The 24,129-nt window shown below is 38.9% G+C and overlaps 1 protein-coding gene across 1 annotated transcript in view; it reads right to left on the minus strand.

Moving 5' to 3' along the window:
* RNGTT (RNA guanylyltransferase and 5'-phosphatase) overlaps window positions 1-24,129 on the minus strand; it is a 161,923-nt gene that overhangs the window by 98,248 nt on the left and 39,546 nt on the right. Inside the window, exons 9-11 of the mRNA XM_053460652.1 lie at window positions 22,483-22,618; window positions 20,407-20,478; window positions 11,988-12,152 (exon numbers count right to left, since the gene is read on the minus strand). Coding sequence (XP_053316627.1) covers window positions 11,988-12,152; window positions 20,407-20,478; window positions 22,483-22,618 — 373 coding nt within the window. The remainder of the gene's footprint in view (window positions 1-11,987; window positions 12,153-20,406; window positions 20,479-22,482; window positions 22,619-24,129) is intronic.

The raw sequence follows: 24,129 nt of genomic DNA on the forward strand, positions 1-24,129 counted from the left end.
AAAATATTATACAGTTTGTTAAAAAATACATTTGTTTACTGACCTTCTACTTCTTCCACTTTGGGGCTTTTTTATCCTGGCCTCCGTCCTCTGGTAGCTGCAGGCCGCCATTTTCTATGTAAACAGGATGTCAGTGACAGGACATCCGGTGCTCCAGCAGTCTGAGTGCGAGGGGGCGGAGTTTTCACCCCTCACGCTCCTCCCATCACTATGCCGCCATCAGATTAATGGAAATTTAATCGAAACGGCCGATGCGTGCTTTTTTAAATTGAATATGCCGGATCGGCTTGCCATATAAAGTAAAATAAAAAAAAGTATTAAAGTAGCTCCGGCCGGCGGTGTCAGCACGCATCGGCCGTTTCGATTAAATTTACATTAATCTGATGGCCGCATAGTTATGGGAGCAGCGTGAGGGGTGAAAGGTCCTGCGAGGGGGCGGAGCTTTCACCCCTCACACTGCTCCCATCAGTAGGCGGCCATCACACGCGGCCGCTGAGTGCTGATGCCGCCGGCCGGCGCTGCTTTAATACTTTAATAAAAAAAAGAATTGAAGTAGCGCCGGCCGTTTAGATTAGATTTCGGGCAGCCGACCCATCCCCTCCAACTCTCCCTTGTGTCCCTCTCCCTGTTCTTAGACAGATTCCCTTCAGCCTCCTCCACTATGAATAAATTACATACTTTCAATTTTGCTTCTTATGTGCATTTATTATTTAAGAAGTTCTGAGGCAATTGTGTATCGGTCTCCTTTCTATAGAATCTGGGCATCTGGCAGAGAAACGCATGAATCCAATAAAATGGAACAAGAGTAAATTGACCCTTGAATGACATCCAAGAAAATCTGGGGCAGGTTCCAAACGATTAAGTCAAGGAGAGTAAGGGTGACTGACAAAATAAATAATTAAAAGGAGAGAAAAAGAACAGAAAAAAAGACAGGGGGAGAGAGAGAGAGAGACTGATATGGAGAAAGAAACTGGAGAGAGTGAGAAGGGGGAAAAGAGATTTTCAGTTATGTATTTTTTAATGATGAGCCCATACCATAGTTTCATTTGGTTATCTATTAGAACAATTGAATTTCAAATAAAAATTATTTATAATCTATTTAGAAGCTTGGTTTAGTAATATATTTTAAGATGGATCACAACTTTAGACAAATAAAAACATGTAGACCTGCCCAAACACATGCAAAAAGGACTAATTGATTTTCTATTGTTAGCTTGTTGTACTGGAAATCTTTCTATTCACAGTGCGTAAATACAATGGAACCATATTTTTAGTAGATTTCAATCTCTCAATCAAATTATCCCACAGACCCTAAACCACTTCTGTGGCCGAATAAAATGCTGACGTGACTTTGGATACTGTCTTTAACAGACTAACTGGTCGAGAGCCCAGGGAACTACCGAACACAGTTATACTCAATAATGGCTCAATTAACAAAATTAAACAGACTTGGACGCAGCAGAATTCATTTAATGACAATAAATTACAATTATAACACCTGTATTCAAATTCAATAAAGATGCTGATGCTAAGAGAACAGTACATGCAGCCAAGAAAACAAAGGAATACCCCGCTTCAAACAGAAAAGCATCAAATGTTTGTGTTAGGCCGTATCCCAAACTGTTGAAAAGCTATAGGGTTTACTTGTTCTATTGTATAAAATAGAACCTTTAGTTGGATCACATTGTCAGAAAAAGTAGCTACACAATATTTTTACAAAATATCTTTTAATATCCGTTAGGAAAATGCAAAATCTAAGAGAAGACAACATGGAGTGGGTGCCTCAAGGAGGGCTGGCTCTTCTATAATAACCCCCCATGGGAGGGGACATTGAAGTCTTTAAACCATGACAAGGCATGCTATGGGACTATTGAGGTTTGTATCCACATCACAGATCCAGTAATTCATTACGTGCATAGAAGGGCCATTATTTCCAGTAGAGCGAATTCCATGTTTTTGTTACAGTGAGAAGATGGATGTAAAGGCCATTTGTAATGGGCAACTGCTTAGCTGGTATAGTACAGTTAAGTATGACAAGAAAGTCATCAACTGCTATATGTTGACCATATATCTACCATGTGGCAACTTCAATATGTGTTTTACCCTTGATAGTGAAGTTTGTTGAACTTCATCAGGTCCTACTTATTATTCTAAAAGCTGATTCTTAGTATTAGTTTGAAGCCTAGCAACTTTGAATGATATGTAGCTTTTGTGCTTCTTCTGGAGGGTAAAGGTTACGTATAAAGTCATTCTTAAGATAATGTGCCAAAAATCATTTAGGAGAAAATTCAAGAGGGTATAAAAAGTAGGGGGGTTACGTAACAACTACTAAGGAGTTTACAGTTGGCGGTTAACCATTTTGATTGCTATTAAAAATTTGTGTAAACAGCTGAATAACCAAAAGCAATACTTAAGTCAGATATGGTTTCTTAAGATAGTAGAAAGGCTTAATAAAAAAGTGCTACATATGCAATGAATTCCAGGGCCAGTTAGGGTACAATTCATCAAGGACATAATATAAAAACCTTGTAAACACCTTTCTGACTGTGACATTGTCTTTAGGACAGATAGTCCACTTTAATTATGCTTAGAAAGAGCTGCTGTAGTTTTTCCACATGACCAATGTGGGCTTCTGGGTGAGTAAGTGACTTGTCAAGCCACATTCAGTTATTCTACAGTACTTTGTTCTGCACAGAATGAGAGCTGAGAAGTCTGGCTTTCCTTTATTGCAGTAAATTACAAGGAAGTCTGAAGCACTGGCCTATCACATACCATGTAGACGGTTCGGGTCATGTAAGAAAGACATCAAAACACAGCACTATATGCCCAGTGTGCTAGACACGGTTACCAGAAAACTCTTATTGAAGCACTTTTTTTTTACAAGATTATCCAAAAGCTCAAGAAGAAAAAAAAGGATTTCTGATTTTATTCTTTTTGTCCAACAGATTAACGCTATTTTTGTACATTATTGTAAATTCAAAAGTATTAAAATTACATGTAATGTATAGAAATTCATACCAGTTTAAATGTTAAAATAAGACCCACTATATTATCATTATATCTAAACAATGTATGATAGTATTGTATGATAGCTGTTTGTCTATCTCCCAACCTCTACATAGTCTTGTTTTATCCCACCCCACTGGATGACTTCACTTATCTTGCTGCATTGTTAGGAATAATATACTGCTGTAATGATTAAAGAAAATTGAACCAGAGTAGGGCTGCAACAACCAGTCGATAAAATTGATAATGAAAATCGTTGCCAACAAATTTTATTATCGATTAGTTGAATTGATTTTTATCGATTATAAAATGAGGGTTTTTTCAGAGCAAACACCCCTCGTTTTATAATCCGTCTGTGACTCACAGCAGTTCCTACTTACCAGTCTCTCCCTGCAATCACTGCCGGAGAAAGAAAGGGGCGGGGCCAATCGTCAGTGACTGCAGGGAGGAAGAAAGGGGCGAAGTTCACCTTTCAGCACGAAAACGACCCAAAGCACACATCCAAATCCACAAAAGCTTCTTCACCAGAAGAAGATTAACATTTTGGAATGGCCCAGCCAGAGCCTAGACCTGAATCCAATTGAACATCTGTGGGGTGATCTGAAGAGGGCTGTGCACAGAAGATGTCCTCACAATCTGACAGATTTAAAGCACTTTTGCAAAGAAGAGTGGGCAAATACTGCCACGTCAAGATGTGCCATGCTAATAGACTCCTACCCAAAAAGACTGATTGCTGTAATAAAATCAAAAGGTGCTTCAACAAAGTATTGGTTTAAGGGTGTGCACACTTATGCAACCAGATTATTGAGAGCCCCCCCCCTCAAAGATTTCAGTTTGTTTTGCAATTGAATTGTTCACGTTATAGGTCACATTAAAGGTGGAAAAAGTTCTGACATGATTTATCTTTGTCTCGCTCTTTAACATCACAAGACCCTGGCATTTTAACAGGGGTGTGTAGACTTTTTATATCCACTGTATACATCAACAAGTCATGGCTGATGCCATGGGATTTAAAAAAAACAAACAATTGGCTACAGCTGGTTCAAAGGCTAAGACGACTGCAAAACTGCATATTTACCAAATTTGGGAGGTTTCTAGTTGATTGGTGTTTTATAATCCATGGTGAAATATCAATAATCTAAAAACCCCCCAATTTAGTGAAGATACACCTTTGTAGCCCTCTTATATCTAGCTTTTGAACCAGACATAGCCACTAGTATCGATGAATAAGAAGGATGATGCCGACCATAGGCTTTTCCTTTTAAGGGCTAAGATGACCCTGCATAAGTTAATTCAGGGGTTTTTCTCATTCTGTCTCACTCATTTAACTTTCTTGATGGCTGGTAAGTGAAGTCTGGGATTTGTATTGTTCAGTTCTCTATGTAAATATCCAGGTGAATTATGCTTTCGTCTATTATATGTAATGTTTGCCTAATCAGGCTATGAAAGAATAAAAGTTTGCCATATTTGTTCTTTTAATCCTTCACCTTGATTAAGACAATTATTATTTGGATAAAATGCTTAAATGACAAAAATGCTAATTATCAGTACATTTGTCATTTATGATGATGATTCTGATGACAAACTGGCTCAGCTAATAGACAATGCAGGTACAGTATACATAGTATTTTGAGGGGAAAAAACAGAAGAATTCATTTCAAACCCTCTGGACAATATCTGTAATGAGATACAGTTATATAAATGTGAAGCAAAAAAAAAACCCCTGCATTGCACATGGTGAATTACATTACTTCATTTAAATTGTTTACAGAAGGGAGGTAGGATTTTAACCCCTTGACTGCTAACGACGGCATGGTGCCGTCGCTAGCAGTCCCAGTCAGGTGCTAACGACGGCACCATGCCGTCGCTAGCACTCTCCTACCTTGATGGGGGTCTGTGGACCCCCATCACCACCTAGCCCGGCGATCTGCCCCTCATTTTGAAGGGCATCACTGGGACCACCCGATCCGGCCGGTGACGTCGCGCGTAATGACGCGATGACGTCACCGCGCAACTTTATTGAAAACTGACAATTGTCAGTTTTCACGGTATGGGGGCATGCTGCTTAGATGCCTGTATCTCAGGCATCTGAGCAGCTACAGACCCCCAACATATACCGTTGGAAAGGTAATCGCCTCACCTTTCCAACGGTATAATGCCTGTAAAAAAAAGAATAAAAAATATTATGTTAAAAAAATTAAAATGTACAAAAAAAGTAAAAAAAATGATTTGGGGGTCTCTAAAGGCAGATAAATAAAGATCAAAATTGCCTAGAGACCCCCAAATTAAATTATCTAAATATAAACTGGTTTAACTTTAAAAAAAAAAAAGTTTAAGTATTCTAGCTAAATGATCACTGTGGTAGCCAATGTTACCACAGCGATCATACAGCTATAAAAAGTCACATTCCCTTTTTAAAAATGGTCGATACTAAATTTTAACCCCATGATCCCTTTGATCATGGGGTTAAATTTAGCCAATGGTAGAGGAAGGCAATTTTTGAAATCCAGATGAACTGCAAAAATCTGCCATATAGCCTGTAGTACGTAAGTTAACCATGTCATCCCTGGAGCCCCTTGCATTTTTACTGCAAAACTTATTTTTTGCTGTAAAAGTGATTTTTTTCTCCCTTTACGATCATCTCTTTGGGATTGTAAGGGGAAAGAATGGTGTGTGTGCTTCTGTGAGTGAATGTATGAAAAGTATGGTGTGTGCTTCTGCGAGTGAATGGAGATATGAAAGGCGTGTGAATGATCAGTAATTAGGGTTGAAGCCTTGACATGGCATTACTGCTCACGTAAGAAGTTAAATTATGGCACAAAAAGTACATATTTTCAAAAACTACACCCCTCGGCGCATCAAATGAGGGGCTGCATGTGTTTCTAGGACAAACCTGGAGTGCGCAAAACACAAATGAACATGTCGCTATGGTTAGAAAAAACATATTTTCTAGCCAAAGCGACATATTCCATCATTATCTGTGAACTTAACTTTTGTCCTAGAAATACATGTAACCCCTCATTTGAAGCTCCAAGGGGTGTAGTTTCTTGAAATGTGTACTTTATGTACCCTAATTTAACTTCCCAGATGTCTCGACCACCTTAACTTCAGATATGGCAGATTGGAGAATCTTGTTAAAAAATTGTCTTAAAACATTTAGGGGTGATGCCTGCAATTAGACAGCTCTAGACAGCTGGGAAGTTAAATTATGGTACATAAAGTATATATTTTCAGAAACTACACCCCTTGGCGCATCAAATGAGGGGCTGCATGTGTTTCTAGGACAAACCTGGAGTGCGGAAGACATAAATGAACTTGTCGCTTTTAATTTTATTTATTTTTTATTTTTATTTGTGTGATATTCACTTATTTGTTGTGCAAGTCAGATTTGTGATACAAATACAAATAAGACCTCATTGGCTGCGGCTGGGGGTGTAGTTTCTAAAAATATTTAGTTTTGTTGGCATATTTTAACATCCCGGGCAGCTAGAGCTGTTTAATTGATGGCAGCCATGCATTAAATTTAAAGATGAATTTTGTGATAGTCTAATAAATTTAACTTTTAGCAATAAAATATTAGAAAAACACAGTCTACTATTCTCAATGTCTGTTTATTTTAGACCGGTTACCTACTACAAATATTTAGCAACACAGGTTTTGATATTAGAGTTTAGAAAAATAACATTACAAACTAGTTTTTATTGAGTTGGAAGTGAAAAATTAGACTTTTTTCCCATTTTTGGTTGTATTTTGCAAACCTAATGAGACATACACATATAAAAATGGTATATTTGGAATCTGCTGGGTGTGCTGAAAAAAACAATATATGGTTTGTATAGTTTATTCCCAAGAAATTTACTTGAAACACGTTTAAACGTGAGATGCACCAAAATGCCGAAAACTAGCTTAGCACCAGGGTGTGAAATGGCTTAGCAGCCAAGGGGTTAATCAGGTCTAATGTAAGTAAAAAAAAAGGTTGTTTATAAACAGATATATGCATCTAGATATAAAAGTGCATCTATATCTTAAACTAGAGATGCCGAACCTATGGCACACGTGCCACAATGGGCACATGAAGCCTTCAGTTGTGGCACGTGGCCAGGTTGCTGACTGGCCAGGCCTCTGGGGTGTGCAGTCGTACGGGGCACCACAGCAGCAGGGGCGCCAGGTGGCCGTCCTATCACCAAGGACAGGGCCGCGCCGAGTGCACAGGGAGCATGGCATCCAGGTGGCAGGGAGCGAAGGAGAGAGAGGGGCGCCGAGCAACCGCTCAGAGCCCTTCTGCTTCCTCCGCGCCCTGCCACCAAAAGCATTGGTGCGCCTCCTGACCGCGGACGGTGGGAGTGACAAGCATCTGTCCTGGACACTTTCCTGGCATTTCATGCTGAGCGCCTGAATATAAAGTCCCCTTGAGATACTATAAAATGTTATTGGAGGTATCCGAATACTCCTTATGTATCTCTGCTTGACCATCAGATGGGGGGAGGGGGTCAAGCTGCATACCCATTTTGTGATGGCCTCAATTATCATGACTCTCAAGGATGGGAAGAATCAATTGGATTGTCAGATTTACAGGCCCATGTGCCTGTTTTCAACAGTACTATCAATTAGACTGCAGAGAGTGCTTCCACTGTTTATTCAACCAGATCAGACAGGCTTTGTGCCCGGAACAGCACAATCGAGGCATTAAAAGTAAATTATATTACTCAGTTTATGGATCAAAGGATTCTCCTCTTGTCTACAGACATGAAGCCCTTTCTGCAGGCTTTAAGGGACAATCCTGTCATATACAGGTTGACACGCCTGTGGCACCAGCAAAAGACATATGCAGACAATTTGCTCTTTGTGGTGTCCCAGCCAGAGATCTCCTTTCCAAACACACATGGTGTGTTTGCGGAATATGGCTCGTTCTCAAATTTTTAAATTCTGAGGTGTTGGATACCTCCCGTTCCCCTGCAAAGGCCTCAGCTATCCGTGCTGCCTTCCAGTACCAGTGATGTAACCCAGCTTGAAACACCTGGTGTGAGAATTCCAAAGGACCTTGGTGCATTTTACCAGGAAAACTTTCTTGGTAACCCTTTGTTCCTTCAAAATGGTCTGCGTAGATGTTTTGCCTCATGTCTCTTGGTATGGTAAGGTGTTTAAAATGAATGTCCTGCCAATACTATATTATTTCTTCTCAACAATTCTGTGTATGGGAGGTGTATGGGAGGGGGGAGGAGTCAGAGGGGTGTATGGGAGCCACCCTCCCATACACCACTCTGCCTCCTCCCCCTCCCATACGCCACTCTGCCTCTCTACCCGGCTCCCTTGTGTCTTGTGAACCTCCGTTGCTGACAGGAGGCAGAGTGGAGTATGGGAGGGGGGAGGAGGCAGAGTGGAGTATGGGAGGGGGAGGAGGCAGAGTGGAGTATGGGAGGGGGAGGAGGCAGAGTGGAGTATGGGAGGGGGAGGAGGCAGAGTGGTGTATGGGAGGGGGAGGAGGCAGAGTGGTGTGTGGGAGGGGGAGGAGCCAGAGTGGCATATGGGAGGGGGGAGGCAAAGTGATGTATGGGAGGGGGGAGGAGGCAAAGTGGTGTATGGGAGGGGGGAGGAGGCAAAGTGGTGTATGGGAGGGGGAGGAGGCAAAGTGGTGTATGGGAGAGGGGGAGGAGGCAGAGTGGAGTATGGGAGGGGGGAGGAGGCAGAGTGGAGTATGGGAGGGGGGAGGAGGCAGAGTGGAGTATTGAAGGGGGGAGGAGGCAGAGTGGAGTATGGGAGGGGGAGGAGGCAGAGTGGAGTATGGGAGGGGGGAGGAGGCAGAGTGGAGTATTGAAGGGGGGAGGAGGCAGAGTGGTGTATGGGAGGGGGCAGGAGGCAGAGTGGTGTATGGGAGGGGGGAGGAGGCAGAGTGGTGTATGGGTGAGTTATAGTGGTGTATGGGGGGTATAATGAATTTCAGGGAGGCAGAATGGCATATCTGGGGGAGTTAGAGTGGTGTATAGGGGAGGTAGAGTGGTGTATGGGGGGTATAATGAATTTCAGAGTGGCATATCTGGGGGAGGCAGAGTGGTGAATCAGGGAGAATTTCAGGGTGGTGCAGGGCATTTATGGGGAGCGGAGTGGCATATCAGGGTGCACAGTGGCATATAGGGAGGTATAAGGCATAAATGGGGGCGAGTGGCATATTGGAAGTTATAAGGCATATCAGGGGGCATAAGACATATCTGGGGATAAAAGGTATATCAGGGGTCTCAGTTGGATATCACTGGCATATAAGGAGTATAAGGCATATCGGGGGCACAGTGGAATCTCTGGCATATAAAAGGTATAAGGCATATATGGGGCAGAGTGACAAGCTGGGGGTCAGATATGCATAACTGGGGGCAGTTTGGTAAATAAAAGAAAATATAAACAAGGCTTTTTTCTCAGTTTTTATTAAATATGAATAATAGTTAACATATGAATTAATATTTACTAAAAACTTTGTATTAAAACCTAATTTGAGAAACACTGTGTTTGGGTTCTTGTAGCTTTTATTATTATGTCGGTAAAATAAGAAGGTGAATAGCGAGAAGCCATTGCAATAAAGAGATGAAAGTGTAAATTGTAAGTTTTTTTTTATTACATTATTTTAAATTAAAAAAAATTGCATTTTTTATCCGATTAATCGATTAATTGAAAAAATAATCGGCCAACTAATCAATTATTAAAATAATCGTTAGTTGCAGCCCTAACTAGGAGTTTGCAAGAGATTTGAATGTCATCTTACTTTTTTTCCTATTCATTCTGTACAACTAAGCTTGGCATAGGCCTATGACTATCCTCAATCTCAGATGAAGCCAAGGAACGATTGACTTCCCAGTTTTATGAATACACCTTATGGTGAGACATGTCAGGTGAAATCTTTCACGCCAGGTTTGGGCACAATGCCCACAGAAAACAGTAATGGTCCTGGTTACAAGGTACAACCTGAAAACTGTAGCTGATGAACTCTGTATGGCTGAAGTCGTTAATGCTGTTTTCTGTACACAGAATCACTGAAAATGACTGACATGTTCAGCTGTTTTGTGTACAAATGCATAACAGAAGGATCACAGAAAGACTTATGTTACAGTGTAATGAATATATCCACTGAAGACATTTGTTACCACTGCTGCATCCTTTCTGTCCAACTTTTAACAAAGCGGAAGAGCCACGTAGTGTTAACTACACAGTTAAAAAGACTATGTTGGTCTAAAGCATGTAACAAAAGGCTCATGCTTGATGATGCAATTGATTCTACATTCACCTTAATGTAGTATCAATAAAAATGATAGAAGCATTCCAACTGCATTGAAATTGACTCCACTGAGGACATGTATCGGCAGACAATTGTTCCCATCTAGAGCTACAGAGCTAGGATAAGTGCATTTTTCATTGTACTTAATCACTAGCGTTACTATATAACAGCAAGCAACTTCTAAAAAGTAAGATGTCAAACGTGAAGGAAAAAAACAAGATACTGCAGTATAGCTAAGGTAAGATTTTTTACTTCTTCTTGTTCATTTTCATACAATTAAACTTCCAAACTTTTTTCATCCCCTCACCAGAGCCACTGGTCTGTGAAATTAGAAATATTAAAAATGGATTTGTCTGACAAGGCCACATTGCTAATATTGTTGGCTTGAATTTGAGATATTAGGAAGCAGTAACGTATCAAGCTTTCCAAAGAAAGCTGTTTAAAGTTGCAGTAGTACATTTACTTAGAATCCATGCATTAAAAAGAACAATTTTTATATGGTTAAACAACATATGCACATTTCAAGAACTGCCACAAGATGCCGACGACGAGAAATGGGGAAACACTGTTGAAATGGGTAGCGTTTTTCATAATTCTCACTTGCATATTTATACAGCTCTTTGGTACGTTGCTTACTGAATGAGCCTATTGCGAAGATCAATCTCCCACCAATCAAAGCCTCCATAATACCTAATGTCCTGCGTTTCTTTGCTGAGCAGCGGGATGTGATGCTATATCTCTACACTTCTTGCAAGAGATATGCAATTCTGAAAACGGAGACAGCTCCTTGGGTGCTGCACCCTTTGTTAATAAACCACTGGGTAAAAGAGAGAGATCGTAGCACTTACATAACCTTCCTACACTTCACCTTTAAATGGCAAGGCAACTTCATTTTTGGGAGAGATTTTGTACAAAGAACCAAAATCTTCATCCTATTACATCTACAATATAACTAGTCCAACCAAATATCCAAAAATCTGTTGTATTCTTGTCTGAGTTTATTGATTATACCAGAGGTCTAAAACTTCCAAAAGCCTGGAAATACTTTTAAACAGTTTCTAAAAATGTAGGTAGAACTAAAGAAGACAGTCCTATCTGAATTTAACATTACAAAAAATAGCAAAACAACTATATATTATATATATATATATATATATATATATATATATATATATAAATATATATATATATATTTTTTTTACTATATTGTGTATTGTTAAATTCAGATAGGGTTAATAGTTCCTATTAAGGCCTGCTCTTTTGTGTATAGGTAATATTAAACACTCATTAACATCAACCGGACAAGCCAGATGATTTGCTTTTCCAACAGAAATCTCTTAGTTCTACTGTAAGGGATCCTAGGTAGGTATATGCAATTAAGGTTAACAATGATCACCTTTCTTGCCTCTATATCCTCTTTATACATGGACCTACATTGAGCAAATGTCTGCTGCACTAGACAGCCTTTAAACAAAGCCCAGGAAAGAGGTACAATAGCCAGCTCACCACTCAAGGACAGCTGTAACGCCCTTAACGGGACTCATCATACTTTGAAAACTAAAAGCAAAACAACTTTCACTTGAAAGCTTCGGAAAGCGAGTGTACATATCTTGAATTATAATGCAAAGGATTTTCAGCATGCAACAGTGATTTAACACATTACATCAGATGCAAGTCCACTAAACAGTCATTACTTTTAATGCGTAGTTTAAATCTGTACCTTTCTTGCAGCATGGATATCAAAGAATGGCTTGTTCCGGACACTAAATGGCTCTTGTGCTTTGTCTATTAGCCCTGTTTTCATTTTCTCATGCCTGGGAAATATAATTTCTTTTTCAATGCAAGCCAGCCGGATGTTGAAATCACACTCTCCAACAGGTTGACCCTAGAAAAGAAAGGCATCTGTCCTGATTAGCCTCATATATACTGTATATAAAAATAAAATACATTTCATCTGTGTTTTCAATGACATTTAACAGATTAAACAGAAAAAATTGATGTATCGGATGCTTGCCACTTGCCTCATTTTGAAGAACAGAAGGGTATAGCATGGCTATATAACCTTCAAGGTTAGCCCTTGTCATGGAGGATCATGTTAAAAGTCAGCACTTGGAGGGAAAGCCTAAATTATTAACCTAAGAATTCTCATCCCTTGCTGATACCATGGGAGCAAAGACAGGCCCCGACTCTTGCTGGAAAGGCAGAACAGATCTATAAAAAACCCACCCTAATCTCCATCAGGCAGTGTTAATATAAAAGACTAAAACACAAACAAATCTGTAATGTACGGCAGAAATCATGTGCTTCTCATGTAAAAGTTACTGCAGCAGGCAGCACACACAAGCAAGACATAGGGCAGACAGGGAATAGTACAGCACTTAGAAAAAAGCATTGATCCTGTAATGTTTTAAGAAAGGATGAAGGCTTCACCATATAGCCGTTATGTTAATTTGGTCTTAAATGTCCTTTCTGCCCAAAAAAAGCTACCTAAGTTCATAGTCTAGGTACCATGCGGATGCCAAAAGCACTGTGTATAAACAAAACAAAAAAAAAAAAAAACAGTATCGCATGCAGAATTATTTTGCTAGTTCTGTAACAATATGCTTCTTAACCCCTTAACGACAATCCACGTACATATACGCGATATTTGCCGGTGATCGCTTTTGAGAAGGTGCTTATACAAGAGACGTCTTAAACAACGTTCAATGAGGAAAAATATAAGTGGGCACAGATCTTAACACATAAAACAAAAACTAAACAGATTATTTCAAGGAATAATATAATTCTGAGTTTTGAGCATGCATAAATATCCCTACTACTCTAACAATTTGCAAATTCCCCCCCCCCCACCATGAAATAAAACACAGTATTTCCCATTCAGGACCCTTAATACAGAATATAATAGACAATGATCAGTCTATCACAAAGCAATCAGCCATGTAATTAATAATACTAAAGAAAGATATTGGTCTGGGTTCAACCAAACAAACATTTACTTTCTGTCGGAATGTCAGCTTTCACAAACCTTCCATTCTCTGTTATATCGGATGTATTTGGGTATATCACTGTTGGATTCTAAGTACATAATTCATTTGGTTGCTTTGTGTATTCCCTGCCACAGTGTTGACTTCTTTAAATGAGAAATACACAAAGCCTGTCATAAACTCAATTTGCTTTGGGGTTGACCCATGATACCTTAAAAACACCCGTCTCCAGCACGGAGTTCAGCACTTGCCCGCAATAAACATTTACATACACACATGCTTCACGCAATCCGAGCACAAATTATTCTCTGTCATTTGAAGAAAAAAAAAAAAGGTTGCATGACAATATTCTCAAATATACTGCAAGATATAGCTAAATTAAAATCAGTCAGGCTGCTGGCAATATCTCTGGCATTCTGCTTGTTTTCAAAATTAAGTTTTAAAAACCAATTTAGGAAAGGGTGGATTAAACCACACTGTTTACTTGTTGTTTTAATCAGGAGTTCATTAATGATTTATTAATCAATAACTGAGAACAGGAACAAACATAGCAAAGACAGTTCCTGAATTGCAAAGAAGCCTAAGAATTGCAAACAAAGCACAGGACATTTTGGGACCCGACACTGGCTAATGGCACAGGCCACTGGGAAACCCAAAAGAAGGGTAAAGAACCTTCCACAAATCATAAAACAAGGTAACAATGACACAGGGTGCTTGAGATACAATGGGGGAAGAAGGTAGGAGCAATGGCACAGGCTCCTACTCAAACATGGAATAACAAAGGAAAACAAACCCAAAGGACTCTAATTACCAGCTGTATTCTTCCACAAATACAGGACTGAGAGACAAGATGCCCAAAATTATCGGGTTGTTTTTTTTATACAAGACTAGGTAAAGCCATTCGATCTCTATTATTATAAAACTACAATAAGTCAACCACAAAGCAACTAAACATGTAAAAAAAATAAATCTATAAAAAAGGCACCATTTAAAACATATCTTTCAGTGGGATTGTTTTTGTTCAGTATCTTTTTATTTAAATCCAGTAGATGACAGCCTTTTCCCATAATCTGAAGTGTCATAGTAAAAGGATAACACCTGTCCCCCACTTAGATTTGGCATCCGTTTTCAGACCCAAGTGGGGCCGTACAAAAAAAAAAAGCTAAACAATCAAGTAAATAAACCTAGCATGCTGCCTTGCATATGGGGTTTTCCTTTTAGATTTGTTTTGTTTACGTGTTTGCCTGTGGCTTGCCTGAAAACTATATGCGGGGAGTGTGGCTGTCCGTCTCCTCATGGGGTGCAGTGTGCATGTTTTAGAAACTTTCATACAGCCCCTATGGTCAAGTAAGCATTGCTTCCCGCAATTGGCTCAAGCTCAGCAACTGTGCCCAGCGGAGCCATTTCAGCTAATTAGTGGCACAGTTTCTTATCTATGTGTGGGTGATATTTTCAATGGTCCTAATCTCATCCGCCACCTCTGCCCATTCCCTGAAAGTGGGATAGAGTTCTGCCTCCAATGTATAGGTATTAAAGCTTTGGCCGCATTAAGCAGGTGGATGACTAATGATCTCTTATTGCCATGGGTGTGTGGTGGAGTACAACCCTGCCTAGTTCCAGTTTGACAGGGTTAGAGGCCATGATAGTTCTCTGTTGACTCTAATACGAGCAGAAGGAGTGTGGTATAAGGCTAAGCATATGAGGTCCGATCCCTATGTGCCTGAGAGTTGTAAAGAGAAAAGTCCAGCTGACCTTGTCGAAAGCCTTCTTGGCATTGGTTGAAAGAATAATCACGATGTATCCCAAAGTTTCGCCCGGTGGATCACATTAAGGACCTTTGTCAGCCTGGGATCAATCTGTCCTGTTCTCTCTCCACTGTGTCAGGAAGGTTGCTTTCTAAACTCTTGGCCAAGATTTGTCCACATTTAGCAGTGGAATGTAACTAAAGCTGGAGCATAGCTCTGGGCTGTTGCCAGGCTTTGGCTGTGATATGGGCCTCTTGTGATTGTGGGGGTAGTTTTTGTCCCTGGGCTAGAGAGTTAATGTGCTTCTAAAGTACGGAGTTGGAATAACTTGTAGTAAGTAATGGTGAGGCCATCTGGTCCCAGTCTCTTCTGCTTCCTCCTGTATTATATCCATGTCCAAAGTCTCCCCCATCCTCAGATTTTAATTGGAAACCTAAGTGTTTGTGCAGATCAGGGGGGAAGGAGCAATATTGTATAGTGAGTGGTAGAATTTCAGGAAGCATTCCTTTGATCTGTCCTATAAATCAACTAGTTTTTGCTATTATGGATTCTAGGGATAAATTCAAACCCTTTTAGCGTAGGATCCTATGCTGACAAGTTGTCCCCTGATCACAGCCTCATGGGTTTCCCCATACAAGTGGAATTGCTTTTATTGTCCTTTATTTTATGGAATGGGGGAACCATCAGTTCTACAAATTCTCTATGTTCCCAAAAATAAAATAAAGTCTTAACTGATTTGTTGCATATTAAAAGCAAGTTATGCATGGCCAACTGGAATGCATGATTTACTAACCCAGAGAAGAACATGTCACAACTGTCTTTTAGCAACTTTAATGATATTGAACAAGTACAGATTGTATTATTATTATTAGCAGAGCTAACATTATCGCTGACAATTCAGAGTATGCAGCTGACATCTGCATTTCCAAATGGAAATGTCATCATAATTTCTATTTAATAGTCAAGGGAATAAACATTTCCGCAGAACATATGTAATACCCCTAAATAGCATGGGCAATTTCTTTTAGATGTACTTTTCACATTTGTGTATAGCTAAACACTTACTGGAAGTTTCACTCAAGAACAACATCACAATTTAACTTCCTAAAACGGCAGACAATTTTCTATTTTAACATATTAGTGTTTTCCTTAAATTTCATAGTATATATTAAAAAGGTGTGTGCAGCCAACAAAGTGTACAACACGCTAATCAGGGGTCTGTCCATGTTCTGTAAAATTGCTTTTAAAGCACTTTAGTAAGTCTAGCTACAATGTTGAAAATGAAAAAAAACAAAAGTTTCATGAAGACTAAAGTAAAAGAGGCCACTGTTGGTGTGTTTCACAATGTCATATTCTGCTGCCTTTGTTAGACCAAGCTACAATGACACCAAGACATCTTACATACATACATGGCGCTGTAAATCCAAGACTGTTCATGTGACGCTCCAAAGCTCCTCACCTGCGATTTGCTACTGCCTCTTCAGTTCTTAGAAACTTCACTGTTTTAATAGAACACAGTCTACAAATCCCTCATTGTTAGATCTACAGCACACCTTGATAAAATTAGATGGTACCTATATAGTAAAATCTCAAAGTTCGCAGCCAAAATTCCATTAAAAGTTTTCCCCCTCAACATAACGAAAAATTACCGTATTTGCTCAATAATAGGACGGGTTTTTTTCAGTGAAAAATTCACTCAAGCACTCATTTACCACTAGATTTTTAACTAGCGATTTAACGGGTCTAGGACGAAAGATAGAAACAGCTTATAATGCTACCTTTTAGCAAATGAAAATAAAAGCCCTCCATGTGCTCCATACTGGATAGGCTTAACTAACATATGATTCACGATACAGAAATGTTTTTGTACAATTGGATATATAGCATGAAAAACGGGCAATGTTTGGAGTGAAGTGCACTGCAGTCTGTGAGGTCAGCTTCATCTCGGAGGCAAAGCTGGCCACACTTTCTGTGTGGGAGAGTGTGGGGGGGGGTCTTTAATGTCTATTTCCATGACAGAAAATCAGTTTGGGACTTAATTAGGTAATTATTCTGGTTATATGCTCTCAGTACCAAATTTGTCTATTCTTCAAAAACTTCCAGGAATAAAAAACAAAGTCTAATTTTATTCCCACAAACATATCGTGCATTGCATACACTATACAATAACACAATACATTAATAACACGCATGTACAAAGGAGAATGATTATTGTATTCATTCATATCACATAATGGTATGCGTGTCAACAATAAGCACAAATTGCCTCATTATAGCATTCTGGTCAGATAGATATGAAATGCTAAAGTAATAATTTTTATATGCACACTTACCATACCATTCATACTAATACATTAAAAGGCTGAGGAAGTTACTGACTGTTAGAGACCTTGACTTTTCTCACACTCCCACCATTCATCAACACTAATAGAGGTGTTCTTGAAGAGTTTAAATTTTTGATAAAATGGTTGAATCCACAGATTGTATAGTATATGAATTCATGATGTTTAGCCAGAGAGAAGTCAATATGAACCAAAACAAATCTACTCAATCTATTACCCACTACAGATCCTAAGTTAGAGGGCTTCTTCCACTGTCTAATGTAAAACCAACATGTCCAATATCAGTTGGCTGCACACTTCACACATTTTGTATTGGTCTTGGCAGCCACATGAGCATTGTTCTACTTACAGAAAGCATACTTACATTGTTTTAAATAATAAAAGGATCCAAATGTTATAAGAATCACATGAACTGATATCTAGTTCTCAGAGCTCACCAGTTAAACACGTCAGATGATCATGTAAGCATTAAAGCGTCTTTTGATTTGATTTTGTGCATATTTTAGCTAATGAAAAACGCTAGCATCTAAGACCCTGGACTATACAACTTTATTTAGTTTTAGAAACTTCTCATGAATATACGAAATATTTTTATTTTAAATGCCGAATTTTCTTTCATGTAATTTGAGAAGAACTGCAACACAAAAAAAAAAATGATATACGCAGCTTCCAAAATATTCAGATCCCTTTATCAATTTTCAAATATCACTGAACTACAAATTGTACAATAAAATTGTATTTGAAGCATGTAATCTTATGCACACGGTTTTGTGACCATGATGGTTATTCAAAAAAGGTCATGGGAAAAAAACAAGATAAATGCAACCGAGGGTGAAACACCAATTTGACCAATTTAAGCAATTGTAAATCATTGTTTCCAGAATATAGTCCTATTGCATTAACACACTTTATCTAACCTTTATTTTCAACGCTTACTTCTTAACCTCACCCCTTTGTTTACAGTTTGCTGTAACACGAATCCGAATCAAAATGCTACAATCCTTTAAACTTGTTCAGTAAACCCCTTGTTTTACAATTGAGACTTCTACACATATCTCGCTTTCGGTCTTGCAGACTAATGTGTTAAGACAAACTACAAGATTACGTGAAGGATATTTTCAATAAGAAACATTAGGCCCAATTTACTAGCTCACTTTCAGTGTCCTATAACTGCAATATCTAATACAAATGTGTTTCGGTTTAAGGATACATTACACTCTGTAAATCCTTAAAACTAAGGATAAAAGTTTATCTCTGTATGCATACATTGTGTGTGCACTTATGGGGGTCAAAAAGGTGCTCCTCCTCCGCCATGGGTCTTTTTCCTGCAGAGCACTGGGATAGGATGCCTTATCCTCCCTGGTGCTTGGCACTAGTCACCATGGAGAAGATGTAAAGATATAAATGGGCCAGTTTAAGGGGAGATTTTTGATCCTTAAAAGCTGCAACGCAATAGAGAGGCCAATCATCCATGGGTAACTGGCCCTTAGTAAAGCCACACAGGGGCTTTTGCCCCATTGGCCCAGCAGTCCTGGGCTAGAATATGTCACTATACACACACACACACAAATGTTATCTTCATAGCTATATATGTGACTTGGTGCCACTGTCGAATCTCGTCTATCCCTAATACCTTCTAACTGGCTAAAGGAGTGTGGGGGTTAACTTGAAATGAAATAATTTGCTCCCAAGGAATAATGGAGCCATATTCTATATTCTCATTTCCATGACTTCATCCAAGCTTATTGGATTTGTGGCTTAATGAAAGAGCAGAAAGGTTCTAAATTGTGAATCTCAATTACAGATTGGAGAATCAGATAATTAGAGCTCAATAACTCCCATTTCAACAATATGCAGCTCTATTTTCCATTAGAAATTATATAAATTGCCTTTCTTTATTCACATTCAAGCGCAGACACAGAGCGCCCAGCTACTGTTGCAGTCATGACAGTGATCCCTCTGTACTTACCTACCTGCTATAAAAAGTGGATAATACATAAACTGGAGCCATTTAATTCTAACCCTTTGTGTACTGATTTCCTAACGAGCTGTACCTGGGTACAACGCTGTCCAAATACGGGAATTCAACAAGCACTACTGATGTGAGATGTATGTATTTAGCTTTTTACTACTTAATGCAAAGAACATATTGCAGTATGGTCAGACACTCACTGTAACCATTCCTAGGAAAGGGTATGGTAGCTACTTCAAATTCAGTGGGGAAATCTATGAACTGCAACATCACGTCTAGCATTAAATATAAACCCATATGACTAAAAACGAAATGAGCACAATGGCGCTTTGCAGTATGTACTGCAGTTGTGGAGCAGATGAGAATGGGGAAAAAGAGCACCAGCCAACAGTGATAAACAAGCAAGTTTACTCCATAGCCAGTACTATAAAATATAGAGCACAGGTGTTTAGTTCTGTGCTTGAAGTGCTCATTATGGAGGACAGGTTGATTATTTCTGTGCAAGTCAACAAATAACAGGCTTTGCTAGCTGTGTATTACACATCATCCTGCCTGTAAGGAATGGGCTGCTCATACACCCTTCTTCGCTTAAAACATCTGTACAATATTGTTCATTTTGATTCCTCCTCAATTATTGTATTTTCTAAGATGCTCTTCTACCAACTCATTTAGAATTATGGTAAGAAGTACAGCTAGATGGTGCGTTTTCAACTTATTCTAATACTTTTAAAAAGTTTATATTTCAACCAGAAGCTCTTTCACCTCGTATATCTATAGTTTATGACAAAGATGGGGCACAACTTAAACACCTTCAGATTACCTTTCATCATTCAGTGCTTATGGAAGAATTGTTTTGAATCAAGGACTTTCTGACAACCTTAATTTCATAAAGCTTATGGATTTAAGATGACAATACACATTCCATCAAACATAAACTTACATGAACATGTGTCACTTAGAACAGGATGAATATAAAAACATATCAAGAAAAATTCCTGTGGAGATCATTAATCCCTGTATATAGGACTCAGAGTTAAAATGCATAACATATGTAAAGTACAAACTAAAAAGATGAAAAACTACTATGAATACTTACATTAAACTTGACAATATCATATATGAGGTAACGAGGCACAGCCTGCCCTTTAACTTTGTCGATAATCATTTCCTGCAGAGAGATGAACAAAGGTACGTATTTAGTTTTCATTCAACTGACCTTTAATCCTATGTGAGCCCCCTTGGACCTATATTATAGCTGATCGCTAGGGGTACGTGTGTAACTTTGCTTTCAAAGTAATCAGGGCAAGTCACAAACTTGTCAAGATTTGGTAAACAAATATTGCCATTATAATGACACAGCTTTGGCAGAAATGCAAAAAAAGCCTAGTACGAGCAGAGATGGTGCCGTCAGGTCTAATTATTTACCAAGAAAAGCTAAGAATTGGGTGGCCCCAGAATCAGACAAAGTAAATATCTAACAATACTAGAGGCCCTATCATTTGCGTTGGCAACGAGATGCATTCTGCAGGATTACAACCTAAAACATACAGCCAAAGCCAGAGTCAGTAAGATCTATCTTCACTGTAAAGAACAAGGAGTCCTGGAAGTGATGATATGGCACCCACAGAGACCTGACCTCAACATCGAGTCTGTCTGGGATTACATGAAGAGAGAAGCACCTGAGGCTGCATAAATCCACAGAACTGTGGTTAGTTCTCCCTGCTGTTTGGAACAACCTACTTGCCGACTTCTTTAAAAAGGCAGAGGGTGGTCACACCAAAAATTGATTTGATTTAGATTTTACTTCTCCTCACATTGCATTTGGTTAAATCGTAAAAATATACTATTAACATGTCTATTTCTGAAAGCTATCTTACTTTAGAGCATTTTTTCCAATTATTGGCATCCTTTTAGTACGTACTGTGTGCTACCTTCCTTTGCCAATATTACAGTTCTGAGACTTCTTCTACATTATAATGCCTGATGAGGTTGGAAAATATATGGTAAGGGATCTTAGACCATTCCTACATATTAGAATCTCTCCAGATCCTTCAATTTTCAAGATCAATGCTAGTGGACTCTCCTCTTCACTTCACCCCACGGGTTTTCTATAGAGTTCAAGTCAGGTGACTGATGGCCATGGTAGAACCTTGATTTTCTTACCAGTAAACCATTTTTATGTTGATTTTGAGGTATGTTTTGAATCATTGTCCTGCTGGAAGATCCAACCACGGCCATTTTAAGCTTTCTGGCAGAGGCAGAGGTATTAATATCTGTTGATATTTTATAGGATGCATGGCATCATGGGCTCTAACAAAATGCCCTCTGAGTCCTCTGGGCATGACGTACTTTTCCATATGGTATGGGAGACTTTTTGGTCACTCAAACCATCCTCTTCCCAGTGCGTTGAAACAATATAGACACACGTCCAGGTTGATTAAATACATTCCCAATTGACTGGAACTTCCTAATTATTGCCCTGTGGTGGAAACGGGCATTTCCAATGCTTCTGCTATTTTCGTATAGACACTTCCCATTTTGTGAAGCTCAACAACTTTTTGCCGTACATCACAGCTATATTCCTTTGTCTTACCCTTTGCGATGATTGACCTATGTGTTACATAAGATTTATTCACCTGCATTGTAATTGTTGCACAATTTTCTGTTCCTATCCTAGTCCTAGGTATACTAAAAACAATTTTTTAACAGTTTGACAATTTTTTATTTTTGTTTGAGTTTAACAATTAACAGTTTCTTTATAAACCTGTATTTTGTTTGATATCCAGGAGAGCAGAGTTTTTCAAAGGTTAAATAAAAAAATTTCTCCGACATCTTTGCTCATATTTACTAAGCGTGCCAATATTTTTGGAGACATATATATCTGCCAGCACACACTGTAGGGCGGTTACATGTTGTTAATGCTCTAGACTACCCAAACAGTCCTATGAGAATGTTTAACGATTTAACATAAATTAAATAATTGTGCCTCAAAACTCTACTGTATTCATAGCGTACCCTAGTATTGCACACTATCCAGCTCACATGTCAATATAGATGAAAAGTCATTAATGTTAAAGCAATGGACAAATCCTTCGCTTTGGAAATATCTGAACGCATTCCTGTATGTGACAACAGCATCAGAGGTAAATAGCAGTAATGTATATATTCTTACACCATCCAAAAGAGTGTTTGCCAAATGAAGTCGAAGATCTTTTCGAAATGGAAATTCAAGGTTTGAAACATGAAAAACAGAATTGTCCCGATCGATCATAAATACTCCATTTTTGCCATCAATCAGCATCATATATCTGCAAACAGAAAAACAGTGCATCAGCGAGCTGTATATTTTTCGAATTATTAGTTCTATGAACACGTGCATATAAATGTACTATATTGAACTGACAATTTCATTGCTAGGCAGACAGGGTACCGATTTGGCAATAAGACGCCAAACAGCAAAACATTCTGCTTGCGATGACTCTAAGCATGTAATGTACAAAAAATACAGGGAAACATGGTTGATCACACTTTTGAGACCATTTCCAACATGATGCTCTTTGGCTACTTTCATAATTTAAATAAGACTGGTTAAAGGGTTATAATCAGAGTTTAAAAATGTTATTAGAAGGAAGGGGCCCCTGAATCTACCAAATTTTAGGAATGTTTTTATGACGACAATGCCCCAGATACCCAGAAATGCTCAGCTTGTCGCATGGGCAGAGCAAGCTCTGTGGCCACATGAAAAAGTTTGACATGATAGGTATTTGTCACTTAATAAACAGGAGGTGGCATATGGGTATGATTGCATCCAACACAAGTGACAGGAGTTATTATGCTATTTCAGTTAAAGAATAAAAGCCTAACAATGCAGTCATGGCAAGGTATGCAAAGCTAAGCCTTTTACATTTAAATAAGAGCCTTGCTGTCAATATGTGAACGTATTGCAGTCCATATTATATACATACACACATATATAAAAGTAATACATTTAAAGAACAATCTCTATACTGAATGCAGTCCGGTGAAAACATACTGCATGGGCGCCTTCGAATTTCAAATGATCTCTTTATATTGACTTGACATTGATTAAAATCAATTTCCTTTGATAATGATTAACAAGTTGAGATTCACGACTTAAAGTCTATAATTAAACTATTCATTCAGCATTTTCCTAGAATCCTATAATTTTCAGAGCCAACTTTTTTGTTGTTATTATCTGTTTCTACCGCCTTCAGAAATAGATACCAGCAATGCCAGCCAATCCACCCTAACTATTAATGTTTGTTTCCAATTTTTCATAGAAGATCACAGCTGAAGCCTTCACTGTGCTCACTGAAGCAAAATGTTAGCCACAAATCAGCAATATCAGTTGTAATTTGTCCACTTGGTGTACTAACTATACTTTAATGCTTCTACTACCCCCTTAATTTTAAATTCTGCCCCCAGGCTTGCCACTCTGCCCCCAGAAATGCCTTATACCCCCCTATTTGCCACTCTGCCCCATGATGTGCCTTTTAACCCTCTATATGCCACTCTGCCTCCAGAAATGTCTTATACCCTCCTATATGCCACTGTGCCCCATGATATGCCTTTTAACCCCCTATATGCCTTATACCCCTATATGCCACTCTGGCATATAGGGGGTTAAAAGGCATATCATGGGGCAGAGGGGCATATAGGGGGTTAAAATGCATTTCTGGAGCTATATATATATATATTGCTAACAGCAATCACACTCCTATCAAGCCAAGGCAGCCAGTACATGCTGGAACCTGGGGATGTTAGAAGTGTGATTATAGCCTCCCTATGCCATGCTACC

This window comes from Spea bombifrons, chromosome 3 (assembly GCF_027358695.1).
Source record: "Spea bombifrons isolate aSpeBom1 chromosome 3, aSpeBom1.2.pri, whole genome shotgun sequence".
Lineage (NCBI taxonomy): Eukaryota > Metazoa > Chordata > Amphibia > Anura > Pelobatidae > Spea > Spea bombifrons.